At 30.9% G+C, this 14,034-nt stretch overlaps 1 protein-coding gene across 50 annotated transcripts in view; it reads right to left on the reverse strand.

Moving 5' to 3' along the window:
- Positions 1 to 440: 440 nt before the first annotated feature.
- Positions 441 to 14,034, reverse strand: part of RBM26 (RNA binding motif protein 26) — a 95,131-nt gene continuing 81,537 nt past the window's right edge. For 26 of the 50 annotated variants that reach the window (XM_065533370.2, XM_074021238.1, XM_065533369.2 and 23 more), the window contains 4 exons: positions 11,024 to 11,137; positions 8,202 to 9,383; positions 7,489 to 7,547; positions 3,211 to 3,634 (listed from right to left, as the gene is read on the reverse strand). In XM_065533370.2, the coding sequence (XP_065389442.1) occupies positions 9,294 to 9,383; positions 11,024 to 11,137 (204 nt within the window). In that variant the 3' untranslated portion in view covers positions 3,211 to 3,634; positions 7,489 to 7,547; positions 8,202 to 9,293. Of the gene's footprint in view, positions 3,635 to 7,488; positions 7,548 to 8,128; positions 9,384 to 9,842; positions 9,974 to 11,023; positions 11,138 to 14,034 lie in introns of those variants that run through there. The other 24 variants (XM_074021254.1, XM_074021251.1, XM_074021250.1 and 21 more) reach the window with 5 other exon arrangements.

Raw genomic sequence — 14,034 nt, forward strand, 5'->3', positions numbered from 1 at the left:
TTCTGAAAACTTTCAACAGTTTTGCAAATTGACATTATAAGCACTTTGTGTCTAATTGCACTTCAGGAACTATGGTATTCCTTCTTTAACATCAGAATAGTATTTTTACACTTATCACTTACAATAAGGAGAATTTTTTGGCTGCCAAGCGGAATAAGAAAAACTTCCAAGCAGTAAAGGAGTCAGGAACTGGGGGAAGGGTCATGAGGATTTGTGTATGTGTGAAAGGAGGAGACATTAAGCCAGTGACATATTGGTGCCAAAATTGACTTAATACAACTTAAAATGGAGGGTAAAGAGGGGAAGAGGAAATGTGAAGTCATTTCTTTGTATAAACATTCTCAGAATTCTCAATAATGTAATGCCTAATGAATGCAATTTTTTTCCAGTATAAATTAATATAACTGATGCAAGATGTAGGACAATTTTAAAACATTAACTGTTTTTAGTAAGACTTTTATTTTAAAAATTTTCAAAATATAAAAATAATAAATATGGATTTAACAAAACATAATTCAACTATAAATAATAAAAATGTTGACAACCCCACATAAACATTTAATACTATAAACATTCTAAGCATACAAGAGTAGTTTTCTAGTTCAAGTTTTATCTTTTTTCAGTTCAAGTTGTATTATCACTTTAAAAAAATAAACAAAAAAGCTGCTACAGCTTAACCAATTGCTTTCGCTCCACTCAAAGAGCAGGGAAATTTTTTCCCCATGCCAACACACATTCATGAAATGGGATACTTATGGGCACAGGTATTTAAAACTGGAACAATCCAGTCTCCAAACAAGACTCCTTTGGTGTTTTTCAATTCAACAGTCCACAGAAATTGAGTTAAAATAAACCACTTATTAGAAGAAATCTTGTGCCAGACAATATGTTCTGAAGTAGCATCACACCCAAAACAGGTTTAACCTTCTGAGAACGAAAAGCAGGCATCCATGAATGCTTTGATGATACTTAAAACATTCTATCATGTGAACATTCATTAAGGTGCTGGAAGGAAATCTTGGGGACAAAACAAAAAAATCGACACATCAATGCAAAAACCTACAATGCAATAATACATCTCTTTACAACTCACCAAATGTTCTATGAATATTTAAGAATCACTATGCCTTCTCTTGAGTGATGGATATGGGAATTTAAAGCAAAGCAGGATTATGTATTTTAGTATTAGAAAAGTTTTTCATTTGAAATAAGGGAAAAACAGCCATGCTGAATGAGTTTTTGGATTCTAGCCAAATTAACTGCCTTCCTCTTAACAAAACAATTTTCTTTTTGGGAAGCTGGGCACAAGTAAATGTAAGGTCATTCTGCATCATATTCTTAAATTACAAAGTGTTTCTAATGGGCTGAGCTCTTTATCCACACATCAGAGACCACTTTTATAATTATGCTGCTGCTACATTATCAAAAATCACAAGCAATCAGATTAAAACATAGCAGAGTCTGAACAATGGGTTCAAAAATGATATTGAAAGGTTTTATAGCACCAATGACTTTTTCCTAAGACACTTGAGGGGCCTGTATCATTTTAAAGTATGATTTATCTTGTAAACAAGACCAAAAATATTCAGTTGATCTGTATTTTGAGCATAAATATTTATAAACTCTATTTTTAAAAAAACAAATATAGCATGACTAGAGCAGCTTAACAGTGTAAAATCTAAGTATATTGAAAAATATAAAGATATATAAAAGGCTTTCATTATGCAATCATGCAGAGGAAACTGCTTCATTCAATTACACAAAAGTGATTCTGTACAGTTATCTACAATAGCTCCATGAGAATCCTACTTAGGAAAATAAAATAATGAAAACCTTATCTTTAATCAATCAACATATGGGGATTTAAAATATGTAACTGACTAGATCTCACAGCAATTTTCAAAAAGCGCAGTGATCTTCGTGAGAGTTAAGTCATCTTGACTTCTGATTCTCAACGGTATCTTCAATTTTGTTTTGCTTTGTTTTTAATTTTAAAAGCAAAAATGAAAAACCAAACCCAACCAAACAAAACCACCAGGATGACAAAGCTACAGGTAGTGGCATGTGGTCCATATCCATTAAGCAATCAACACTGTTAACACCAAGTATAGTGTCTTCAGACAATAGTCTTTACCCTAGCAGTAAGCCACTGTAGTAGGGCAGAAAATTCTTTGTTCAAAATTAAAAATACTCAACTATTTTGGGAAAATATTAATGAACACCCTGTGGCTAGTTTGCAAATGTGAACCAAAAGTCTTAACAATTAAAAAAAAAAAAAGTGCCTTGTAAGCTACCAGGTCCTTAAAATATTAGAAGACTTTCTAAATGATGTATTTTCTTTAACCAAGCCTAGAATTAACCATGCTGTGTCCAACCAATGTGGATCAAAACAGATAATTTACATTATGACTGATGTGTTTATTACATTCTTTTTATTTTTCATGACAAATGCAATGCATACTCAAGGGGAAAAAAAATTTGCAGAATATTCAGCTTTGCACCAAAAAAAAAAAAAAAAAGGTGATAAAGGTAGTATGACTGGATAAAAATAAAAATGAGGGTGAATAAAAATCAGTGTAAATTGCACTTTTCTAATATAGCTACTACCAAGTATAGCTTCCAACTTTTTAAATGCCTCCTGAGAATCTATGAAGGAATACTCAGAAACTAAGTGAAAACATTTCTTATGGTGCCCATTATAGAAAGGATATTGTGGGTACATATTTAGGATGAGATTTAATCATATTCTTTATAAGTAATTCCAAGCCATATTAAGCCATACTGCTTATAAATAATTTGGACATACACTTCTTAAAATGGGTAAAAACTAGTCTTTACCAATTTTAGGCACACGACACTATTTCCTCTTGCTTTAAAGGTCGTCTTTGATGTCTTGATTGAAAAGTCCAAAAAATGTGAAAAAATTATGTTAAGACATACAATAAGTTTTAAAAGACTTGTAATCTACAGATTATCATTTGTCACTTGGAAGAAAATTATTTTCTTTGTTGGCTTTGAAGAGTTAAGAATTTTTTTAAAAATATTTGGGTAAATGACCTTGGCAACATCATCAGAAAGTATAGTCAGAAGAAATGCACAAGCTATTACAATAAAAAAGTACTTTATCATCTATTCAAAATTATTTTAAGTGGCTATCCTACTCCCAGAAATACATCTTAAGATCCCCCCAAAATTAAAACCAAACTCATGTTTAACTTTTTAATTCATTTTCATTTTAAATTGTTCATGCTAATGAACACAGTAGTATATGGCTTTACAGATTTCCTAGACACAATCCTCAATTTGGCTCAGACTGAATATACGTCATCCAAGAGAACTTTTTCATTCCTTCTTAAGGTGTTTAAAAAATAAATGGCTATAAAGTACGGGGAGAAAACATTTAAGAATAAGGTCAGAGCACACATTCAGATACACTTTGAACTCAGATGTACTCTTAGAGAACTGTAGAGATAAAATACTAATTATAGTACATGTAAACATCTGTTCAAATTGATAAAGAGTGAACATAAAATAATAGGATGATATTATTGTAACAGTCGTCTCCAGACAGGAACTGGTCTTGCTCTTGCAGTCACAAAGCTAAGGGAATTCAGGCAATGATGATCTCTCTCTGCTGGAAAAAGAGAAGACTATTAAAAAAAACTTTGAAAATAGCAAATACATCTAAAACTTGAATCACATCATAAATTGACCTCCAACTTTTCTAAACATTAAAAAAATCTATTTGAGAAAGAAATCAAAATCAAAGTTGCAGGAAAATTACACAAAGCTTTGGGCTAAAATGATTTTAACAAAACCTCTCTGCATCATGCTTCCTTCAAACATTAGGCTGCAAAAGATCACAGCATACAACATATCTATGGTCTAAAATTTTCATTAGAAAAACTAGTAACTGACATGGAAAATTTTCACAGAGATGTGGGTAGGCAAAGAAATTTTAAGAAATCATGAACAAATTCCAAGACTTTGTAAATAAAAATGAAAACAGAAACAATTTTCTTAAGGTTTCTCAAAGATGTCAAAGTAATTGCAAGATACATCTAATTTCCTTAAACTCCATATGATAATCACTTCATTTGTTAATCACATTATATGAAGTAAAAGTATACTAAGCACAAAGGCCCACAGTAAAAATAAAAGGAATACATGGAAATCAGACAGTGCCTGGTATATAAGGAGAGGCTTACTTTGGATGATGGGAAAATGAGTAGATGGATGAAATAAACAGTGAGGGAGGAATTTAGGAAGTAGCAAGTATAAAAAGTAGATACAAAAAAAAGTAGAATTTTAAAATGCTTTTAATTACATTAAGTAACAAGCACATAATATGGATAAACGGCAAGAAAGTTAGGTGTTTTTCTACTACGCAAGTTTGATGTTTTTCATTAGCAATTATTGGGAATGGCAGTCATGTTTACCAGTTTCTTTCCTAGGATTTTTAGGTAGCAACTTTGGAAGATTATCTGTTGTCATCTGATAGGTATATAATGATCAGAAAGGAAAAATTTAAAAACTGCTCTTCTCTAAAGTCCTGTATACATACCTTTGAGCAACTAGGCAGTTCAAGAAGTTAACAGGAACAAGGTAGTTCCTGAAATCTGGGAAAAGGAAATTTTCTTCTTGTCTTACAAATATTGTACACTAGTAATTTAATTATGCATTAAATTTTCATTTGTAATTTATAGTATTTTATAAGAACTAGAAAAGCCCCGAGAGAAAGACCAAAAAGTTAACTAAGCCAGAATTTCACGCAGGAAATTTTTGTTTTAAAAGGCTAATACAGACTTTTGTAAGTGGGGCGGGGTGTGTGTGTCTGTGTGTGTGTGTGTTGGGTGTAGCTTACAAAATTTATATAAATTCTAGAAGAACTAAAACTAGTTTTCTATCATTAGTCTACATTGTAAGGGGGAAAAGAGAAAAAACATTGATAAAGTTTGCTTCATACTCTAAAATAGCCAGTGATATTTCAACATACCAAATAAGCAACTGTTGCTTCCTTTTTGAACCCTTATAGGCAATGGTTAGTGTTCCAAGTAAGAGTGGATAGAGTCCCCCAAAATCAGTTCTAGTAAGAAGACATTTCTTTCCATTAAACTTAGCCACACTTTCTACAGGAAATCAGCTAAAACAGTGAAGTCCTGTCTTTAAACTATTAGTTGTCATACTTAATCAAATCACAATAAAACAAAAGCTATGGAATACTCTCCCATTCCTGCAACATGTTTTCATCGAATGCTTGGGTATCAAGTTAAATATAAAATTTAATTTGATATGTTACAATTATCCAGTAACATTTAAAACAACAATGCTTAAGTAGAGACACAAAATATTGCGTGAAATATGTAAAACGACAACTCAACCATCCCTTGAAATAATCCTAATCAATCTTTTAACCAGTAATACACAATGTTCCTCAATTTTTTCCTGTAGGAAGAGGCGACCTACATTGCTGTCCTCAATCCTTTTCCAGCTCTCAACTCAGCCTGCAGCCCAGGTCTGTACTAAAGCAAAATAATCCGTTAGGAGAGCTGCAGAATTAAAAATGTGTTTCTAGTTTTAGGTAGCATATATATATATATATATATATATATATTTTTTTTTTTTTTTAAAGAATAAACTGAGATGGAAAGGAGAATTTAAATCCATACTGGTGAGAGAACTGACTGTATCTGCATTACTAGCAAGTACTTCTACTTTAAAACTCTGAATTTAGACAGAAAATGAAAAGTTACAATTGGGAAAAGGAAGTGCTAGTGAATACAGAAGTTCATCTCTATTTTATAGGCTGAAAGTGATTTGTGCTGGCAAATGCAAGCATGTAGGAACACTATACACAAAATTGTACCAAGAGGCATCATATAAATTATCATAACCAAATCCAAGTTGTTTCCAATGATAAAATGATAGAAAACAACAACGACAACAGGGAGAAATGGCTTATATTAAATTGTTTTGTATCAAACACTAATATAGTACCAGGGAAACTACAGATGTAAAAGGGACCTTAGAGATCATCTAGTCCAACTCTTTTTACTTTACAGACAAGGAAACCACCCTGGATAAGGCAAGAGACTTGCCTAAGGCCACAGAGTTAAGTTGCAGAACTGGGACCAAAAGCTAAATCTCTTATAAACCTTGTCTAGTATTCTAAACTAGGTCACCTTTGGATATAAAAATTAGTGGGATGGACTAGACTGGTGACTCTTAGCATTTCTAATCATACACACTGACAGAAACGAAAAGTGTATTTTACCTCTGAAACAGACTACAACATTTATTACCCCAAAATATTAATGCCTTACTAAATGTTCTGGAAACTCCACTAAGTCTACATATGTGTATACCTCCATCAGTACTTGTTACCCCACCAGTGACAAACTTGAACTGTATCAACTGCTTAGCAAAATGCTCCCAGTGACTCAGGATATCTTCAAGAGATTTTTGGAAAATTGATAAGAATTAACAAGGGAGGTATCTGTCACTCTATGATTGGATATTTAAATATGCATTCATTCATTCATTAATTCATCCAACAAACATTTGAGTGCCCACTATAAGCCTGGCTTTGTGATAAGCACTAGAGATAAAATGATGAATAAGACATGGTCCACCTTCCTAGAGGAGCTTGTAATCTAGTGGGGAAGACAGACATAAACCAGATAAATTATATTACAATGTAAGTACTGTAACAGAGATATGAACAAAGTGCTGTATTAAAAGGGAGGGTATAAGTATGAACTGGCGAATGACCAAGTAGAATGTCTACTACTTTTGTGCGTACCTTTGAGGCAAGAACTACCATATTTACTATAAACACAATCTCATGTTCCACTCCATCAATAATTAGGAAAGCAGCAACAACACAGAGTTTAAAAAAAAAAAAAAAAAAAAAGTTGGCACTGAAATCAGAATACTTGAATTCAAATCTATTTTCATCCACTAGCTATGACTGGGCAAATCATTCCATCTCTATTAGCCTAAGTTTCCTTATCTATAAAATGGAAATTAACAATTCCTTCCTAAGTTTTAAATAAGAACATATGAAAGTACATGTAGAGTACTAGTATTTATAAACAAGTAAAATATTCAGTAGCAACTTAATACTAAGTAATATTTATAATTAAAATCATATTAATACTATGATAATATAACTGTAAACCTAATTAATGTTCGTAAGATTTAATCTCCATTCTTTGGGACCACACTGAAACATATTTGTCTTCTGATTCATTAAAAGCAACATGGCTTAAAATATTTTAAGTTCTAGGTTACTTGGAAATTTTAGGCTAGGAAAACAGATTAGCTATTCATGGACTGAAATAAACAGAATATGTATTTTCAGTTACATTATAAGGGAATTTTTAAATTTTTGAAATATCAGGCTAAAACATACTAATCAAATTATAAAGCCAAAAATCAGCATGGAGATTTAACTGGCCTTTGAAAGATTTACTTTCTTTATAATACCTGTTTGGTGTAAAGAGAAGGAACGTGAGCCTCTGCCAATTTGGCACCTTTCACGACTACTAAAAAGAAAAGAAAACAAACTTACCTAATGAATCAGAATAGCACATAGTCAACATACAAGAGACTACATAAAAATAGATCTTTGACTTAAATATATAAGTAAAAATAGTGCCTTTTTCAGCAAAGTCACTATTTTGACAACTGATAATCTGATTTTGAAATTTTAAATATAAACGTATACACGAATTGCAAGGCAAAGCATTTCTATGAAATAGTGTTACCATCAAGAAAATACACACAACTTCAACCCCAATTAGTGAGGTATGGGGAAGAAGAAAAAGAACAGCATCCTTAAGTTACTCCACTGGCAGAAGACTATGGTGGTGGTGGAACAACAGCTTTTGATTGTGAGGACCCCAATATGGAAGAAAGTAATTTTTTAAATGTGATTTTTTTAATATTATCACTATCATCTTAAGAGAGGCAGAAACACTTGCAATCGAAATGAATTTTAAAATATAAATATGTAATCTCCCACCCCCATTCTACAAAGAATGCATTCATTTCCTGGAAACTGCTGTATCAACTTGCAATGATGATGTTCACTTGCAAAAGAAATCCACTTAAAAAAATCACAGTATTGTTGCAAACGTCAAAGATTTTTATACAAGTATAGGAAGTACACACTTAAAATATCAGACTGGAACACTTACCAAACAGTGTTTTCCTAAAGTAGTATCTATAGTACATTTCTTTATTCATTTATCTTCAAATGGTCAAGTTTTCTTTCATACATCCAAAATGTAATGTGATGTTTTCTTATTCACCAAATGTTAGCTCTACTTGTAGTCTGGTTCCAAACTAATCAGCCTGCTTTTAAATTTTAAGACATTTGTTGAAAATTTATAGGATCAAACCAAACTCAAGTGGTATAATTTTTAAACATTGGATTGTACATTATTGTAAGGGTACCAGTAACCATTATTATTAAGAATAAATTAGTGATTATAGCTCCTTTTGTGATAATTGGGGGGAAGGGTAGATCACCATCTGGAATGGTCTATTTTAAGTTTTTTCTTTTGTTTTTTCTTTTCTTTTCTTTTCTTTTTTTAAATCAAGGAACATTGTCCTGGCTTTTTTTTTTTTTTTTTTTTGTCATTGCTTTTTTCTTTTCTTTTCTTTTTTTTTTTTTTAAGAGACCATTCCACTTTATTATAACATCCGGATGCATAAGGACTCATGTAAAGCAGTCATACACCATTATCATTAAAACCCATATGGTAAAATACATACACAGTCCAACAAAAGGCTAATACATAGTAAAGCCTAAGCATACTACTATGTAATATTATAATACATAACTTGGAGACTTTAGTTAGAGTACTATGTTATCTATTCAGTTTTGAAAACATTCATTAAGATTTTAAATGCAAATTCATTCCTTATTTGGAATAAAACAAAATCCTCTAAGTTATAACAAGTATTGGTCATAAGTTTTCAGACCTATTCATTAAATTACAAAGAACCCAAAGAATTCTGTAATGTCCAGTAGAAGTATGTAATAAAAACATTGCATATGTTTCTAGTGTGATGTCTTTAGCAATTGTTTACTGAAATAAAATGCAAACATCAATCTTTCAAAATACAAGATCAGAAGGTAGTTTTCTTCTTTTTTGTCTATTTGTGAAATCCATCTTCATCACATTTTACCAAAAATTGTTTTTACAAATATGTAAAAGTACATTAGATAATACTAATGAAACACAGGTAGAGTTCTAGCATATGTAGATCAATGATCAGTCAAATCATCTTCTCCAAGAACGAGATTCATTGTCCTCTTCTTCTTCATCATCATCTTGAAGTAATGAGTCATCCACCAAAGACTCTTCCTGAAACTTTAGGTTAAAATGTATTTAGGAATTTACCCAAAAAAAAAAAGAAAAGAAAAAAAAGGTGACACTTTTAAATACTGATCTCTCTCAACAGAGTTGAATACAAAAGGCATTTTTATAGCTAGAACATTCACAAAACAAGGAAAAGCGACATTTAACCACTCGATGGTTTCTCTATATGATCTATTCTATTGCTTGCATGAAACACACTAAACAAATTATCAAATTAAGCCTTTGTACATGCCATTTTTTCCTGCCTCTCTTTAGCAAATTATGCCATCTTCTGTAACTTTAAAATATTGGTCAAACTTTTTTAAAAAAGAAAACAGTAAGTTTTCTCTAATTTACCCTCCTAACCTTGAATACTAAAATCAACCAATGACTTGTATAAAATTCTACCAGGATTTATATTTATATTTATTTTCTGCTGTATGCAACAAACATTTTCTAATATTGCATTCCTTTCTTTTCCCCATTCCCTTCATAAACACTTCTCAGACTGCTATTTCAAACTTTTCAAAATACCTAATACCAGGAGCTCTCCTGCTTTTCTCCCCATTCAATTCAAACTCATGGAAGGACAAAGGTATAATCTAAAATATAAAATGACAAATCATGTATATGAGTTTCAAAATATACATTTTTATTCTTGCATTTGACTATGGATATGTATAACAGCCTTGAAATGCTCTTCAAACAAAATGAAGTGCCACTATGAAGGTAAAACATGGAATCATTTAGTTTCCCCACCTTACCTTTATTTCTTAAGTTAAACTTTCTCCTAAAGTTTATTTGGTGATTAAATAAGAGTTGTTTACTTTTAAGTTTTTGCTTTCAAAGGGTTCTACCACTTCACTGGCCCGTACCTCTTAGCCATCAGACTAATTGTTGTTACTCAAAGAAAAATGCACACTTCCATTTTTCCTGATGCTTATCCCTCCATCTAAAATACCTCTCAATTATATTCCCAGCTCCAGTTCTAGATTATGAAAGCTATTTTATTGCTCAGGGCCCAGTTCCACTGTCAATACCTCCTTTAAAATTTTCCGGGATGGAAACAATCACTCCTTCCTCTGAGTTTCCAGAGCATGTTGTTCAAATCTTTATTCAGCGTTATCAGTCTGACTTTTATTGTAACTAGTTTCTTATGTGTCTGCCACCACCCCCCTTTTCAGATTATAAGCTCCTTGATGATAGATAGGGACCGTGTCTTATTCATTTTTGTGCCTATGACAGTTATCTACCATATAACAGGCATTCATTCTAATGACTAAAATGATATATGAATTAAAATAAAGGAAAGTTGAAATGTTAATAAAGCAACTGAGAATAGATTACCCTAAAACTTAAGATATTACAAGATTTCCTGTGGATAAAAAGCTAATGAATAATTATTGTCTCTAAGGGTAAATAAAAATGGAGTATATATATGATTTTCATATATTCTTTTTGAATTAGCAATCCACAGTTCTTCTCATTATCCAGAAAATTTAAAGTTGTTTGCATTTATCTGATATCCCCTGCCTGGACTATGGGTCAGGAATAAAAGTTTTATGTTAAAATCACAGCCACAAAAATCACATTTTATATAAAAGCTACGAACGATTAAGGGTAAAAATAAGTGGAAAAAAAAAATAACATACTTCTTCTTCATCAGGCTCAACTTCTTCTGTTTCAACAGCTGAAATATTAGTTACTGGTTTATTCCATGCCAGTTTTAGATCTTGCCCTTTGAAACGAGCTCCATGAACTGCAGCCTAAAACGATTAAAAATATTGGAATACAAGACATTAAAAATTTCTGAAGAAAAAAATAAATTTCATAATGCCTAACATTAAAATTAAAATAGTTAAAGACAACTGAAGATGGCTATCTACCTGTTTGCTTTTTATTTACTATTCAATTTACTATTACAATTTACACTTTACTTTTTATGGTTATTTACTCCAACAATCAGACTAGTAATTGCAAATCCCTTTAAAAAGAAAATAACGATAATTCCTCATAATAAAATAGAGCTATTTCACTACTGGCCAATATTTGACTAAAACAAATATGTCTACATGTTTATAACACAATGACGATTGCTATTTAAGATGACAATCCCAAGGTACTTCAAGATCCTAGTTTTAGTGTCTGAATCAATGTCTAAATTAGGATCAATATGTTAAATATATATTATTTCATTTTAATTACTGTTCATTTACAAATGGTATATAGTAATTATTAATCTTTAATAAATAATATTTTGCATGTGTACATTATTTTCAAATTATATCAAATGACCAACTACCATGAAATGTTTATTGTAAAACTAATATGAAATGTAAGTGTCTCCATGAAAGGAAAAAAAAAACCCTCTGAACTTTTCCATTGAAAAAGTTTTTCCTACTAAGCTTTCATAACTGAATATAAAACATGAACTTACAAAACAGTCATGTCTAAGTACTTGCTATACCAAGTGGCTGGTTTGGAAACTGCATTCAAATTAGAGTAATATGAACTAAGGTAAATCCACTGTTAGCAACATACTGCAAATAACTTATACTCACATGAGATTTATAATACAATCTCAAAGTACAGCATAATGTGAAATGTAGAAGCAATGACATATTCAATGATATTTGACATAAGTTGTGTGGTATTAAAATCCCCAGGTATAAATTTTAAATCTACACATATAGATTTATGATAAATTTAAAAGATTTCATGCCTATTAAAACGCTGCTCAGGAGTATTTTTGTCACAATGTCATACAACTAGAATTTTTTTAAAAAGTACTTACATATATTTCAATTCCAGGATAAGTTGCAATTTTTTGAAGCTATCACTATTACATAAAAATGTTTCATATTACTATAAGGAATTCCAACTGTTTAATGCAAAATACCTACTCATAAAACTCATCCTTACATTCAGCTAAAAAAATTCACCTAAAAAGCAAAGAGTTACTGACATTTAAAAAAATAAGTTATTGACAAAAATTTCCGATGATCTAACTTTACACATCTCTATATTCAGCACAAAGCTCCTCAAATCTATAAGATGAGCCTAAAACTTTCTAAAGTTTCAACTTTAATTACAAGAGGATTTTCAAAGTTTTTATTAACATTGCTCCATTACAAACTTGAGAATCAGGCTGTGTAAATTTTTGAAAGAACTGAGTTTTTGCTTTCTGAAGATGTAAATTTACTCAGGAAAACTAAGAACTTCTGATGTTATAAGAAACATACTCCATAATTATACTTTCATTTTGATAAAACTATGTTTTTATATTAGAAAAGTTCAAGAAACCAATATTTCAGGTAAGTACAACATAAAATTTTTAAAGTTTAAACAATTCCTTCTGCAAACCACCCATTTTATTTTTTACAAAGATTCAAAATTTCAGGCCACATAATGTAAAAAAGCACAGTTCATGATTATCCCTAGCCCTAAAAGATAATCACTATTCTGTGAGGAATTCGGAGTCAAATCCTACATATATTTTTCTATACACATACTAAAAACTTCTGTATACAAATATGTATGATATGTATATGGGAACATACTAGTTTATAACTTCATGGTTAAATTATTAACTCAATTCTTTTTATAAATATCTCTCAATGTCCATACCAATAAATCTGTCACTTTTCTTGAATGGCCATATATAGTATATATTTAGCATAACTAAAGCAATTTCTACAGATATGAACAATCTTGTGTATTTGTGCATCTTGTGTGACTTTCTATTAGAAGCTAAATGTTTCTTGACTTTTTTCACAATCTGTGCTGCTTGCATTTTTCTAATTGAATGAAATTTGGTGATATTTTGGGCAAAATATTTTCCCCAATTGGACTTTGATTTTATGATGCACTTTTTATTGGACAGAAAGGCGTTATTGTTGTTTGTTTTTGTCATAAACAAGTTTAAAATTTTTCAGGTACTGAAATTTACCAATGTTTTCCTTTATGAATATCGTGCCATACCCTAAAAAGCCCTCTCAATATTATTTTCAAATAAAAATCCCTAGGTTTTCACTATTTTTTAAAAAAGAATTTTGTAGCATGTATTAAATGTTTTATGTATTAAAAAAAGAAAAAAAAATTCATCCAATTTATATGTATTTGGATATTTAAAAAAGACATAATGCTGTCTTTTTTCCAAACAGCTAGTCAATTGTCCCAACATCATTTACTGAATAACTTGTTTTATTCCTTGACTTAAAACATCTCCTTTGTGATCCATTAAAATCCTCATAAAGTCAGGCACCGCAGAACAATGTTTTGGTCAACAATGACTATATACCACAGTGGTCCCCTAAGATTTTAATAAACCTGAAAAATTCCTATTGCTTAGTGACCTTGTAACTATCGTAATACCTTGTTCACACGGTGATACTGGTGTAAACAAACTGATTGTGCTGCCAGTCCAGTCATATAAAAGAATGGCACGCACAATTATGTACAGCATAATACTTGATTATGGATGGCAAATGACTGTTACTGGTTTATGTATTTACTATACTCTTTATCATTATTTTACAGTGTACTCATTTTTTTTTTTAATTAATTATAAAACAGTCTCAGGTGGGTTCCTCAGGAGGTATTTCAGAAGAAGGAATTGTTATCGTAGGCCATTGCCTATGATACACACATTGCCTATGACAAC

The sequence above is a fragment of the Macaca fascicularis genome, chromosome 17 (genome assembly GCF_037993035.2).
Source record: "Macaca fascicularis isolate 582-1 chromosome 17, T2T-MFA8v1.1".
NCBI classification, from domain to species: Eukaryota; Metazoa; Chordata; class Mammalia; order Primates; family Cercopithecidae; genus Macaca; species Macaca fascicularis.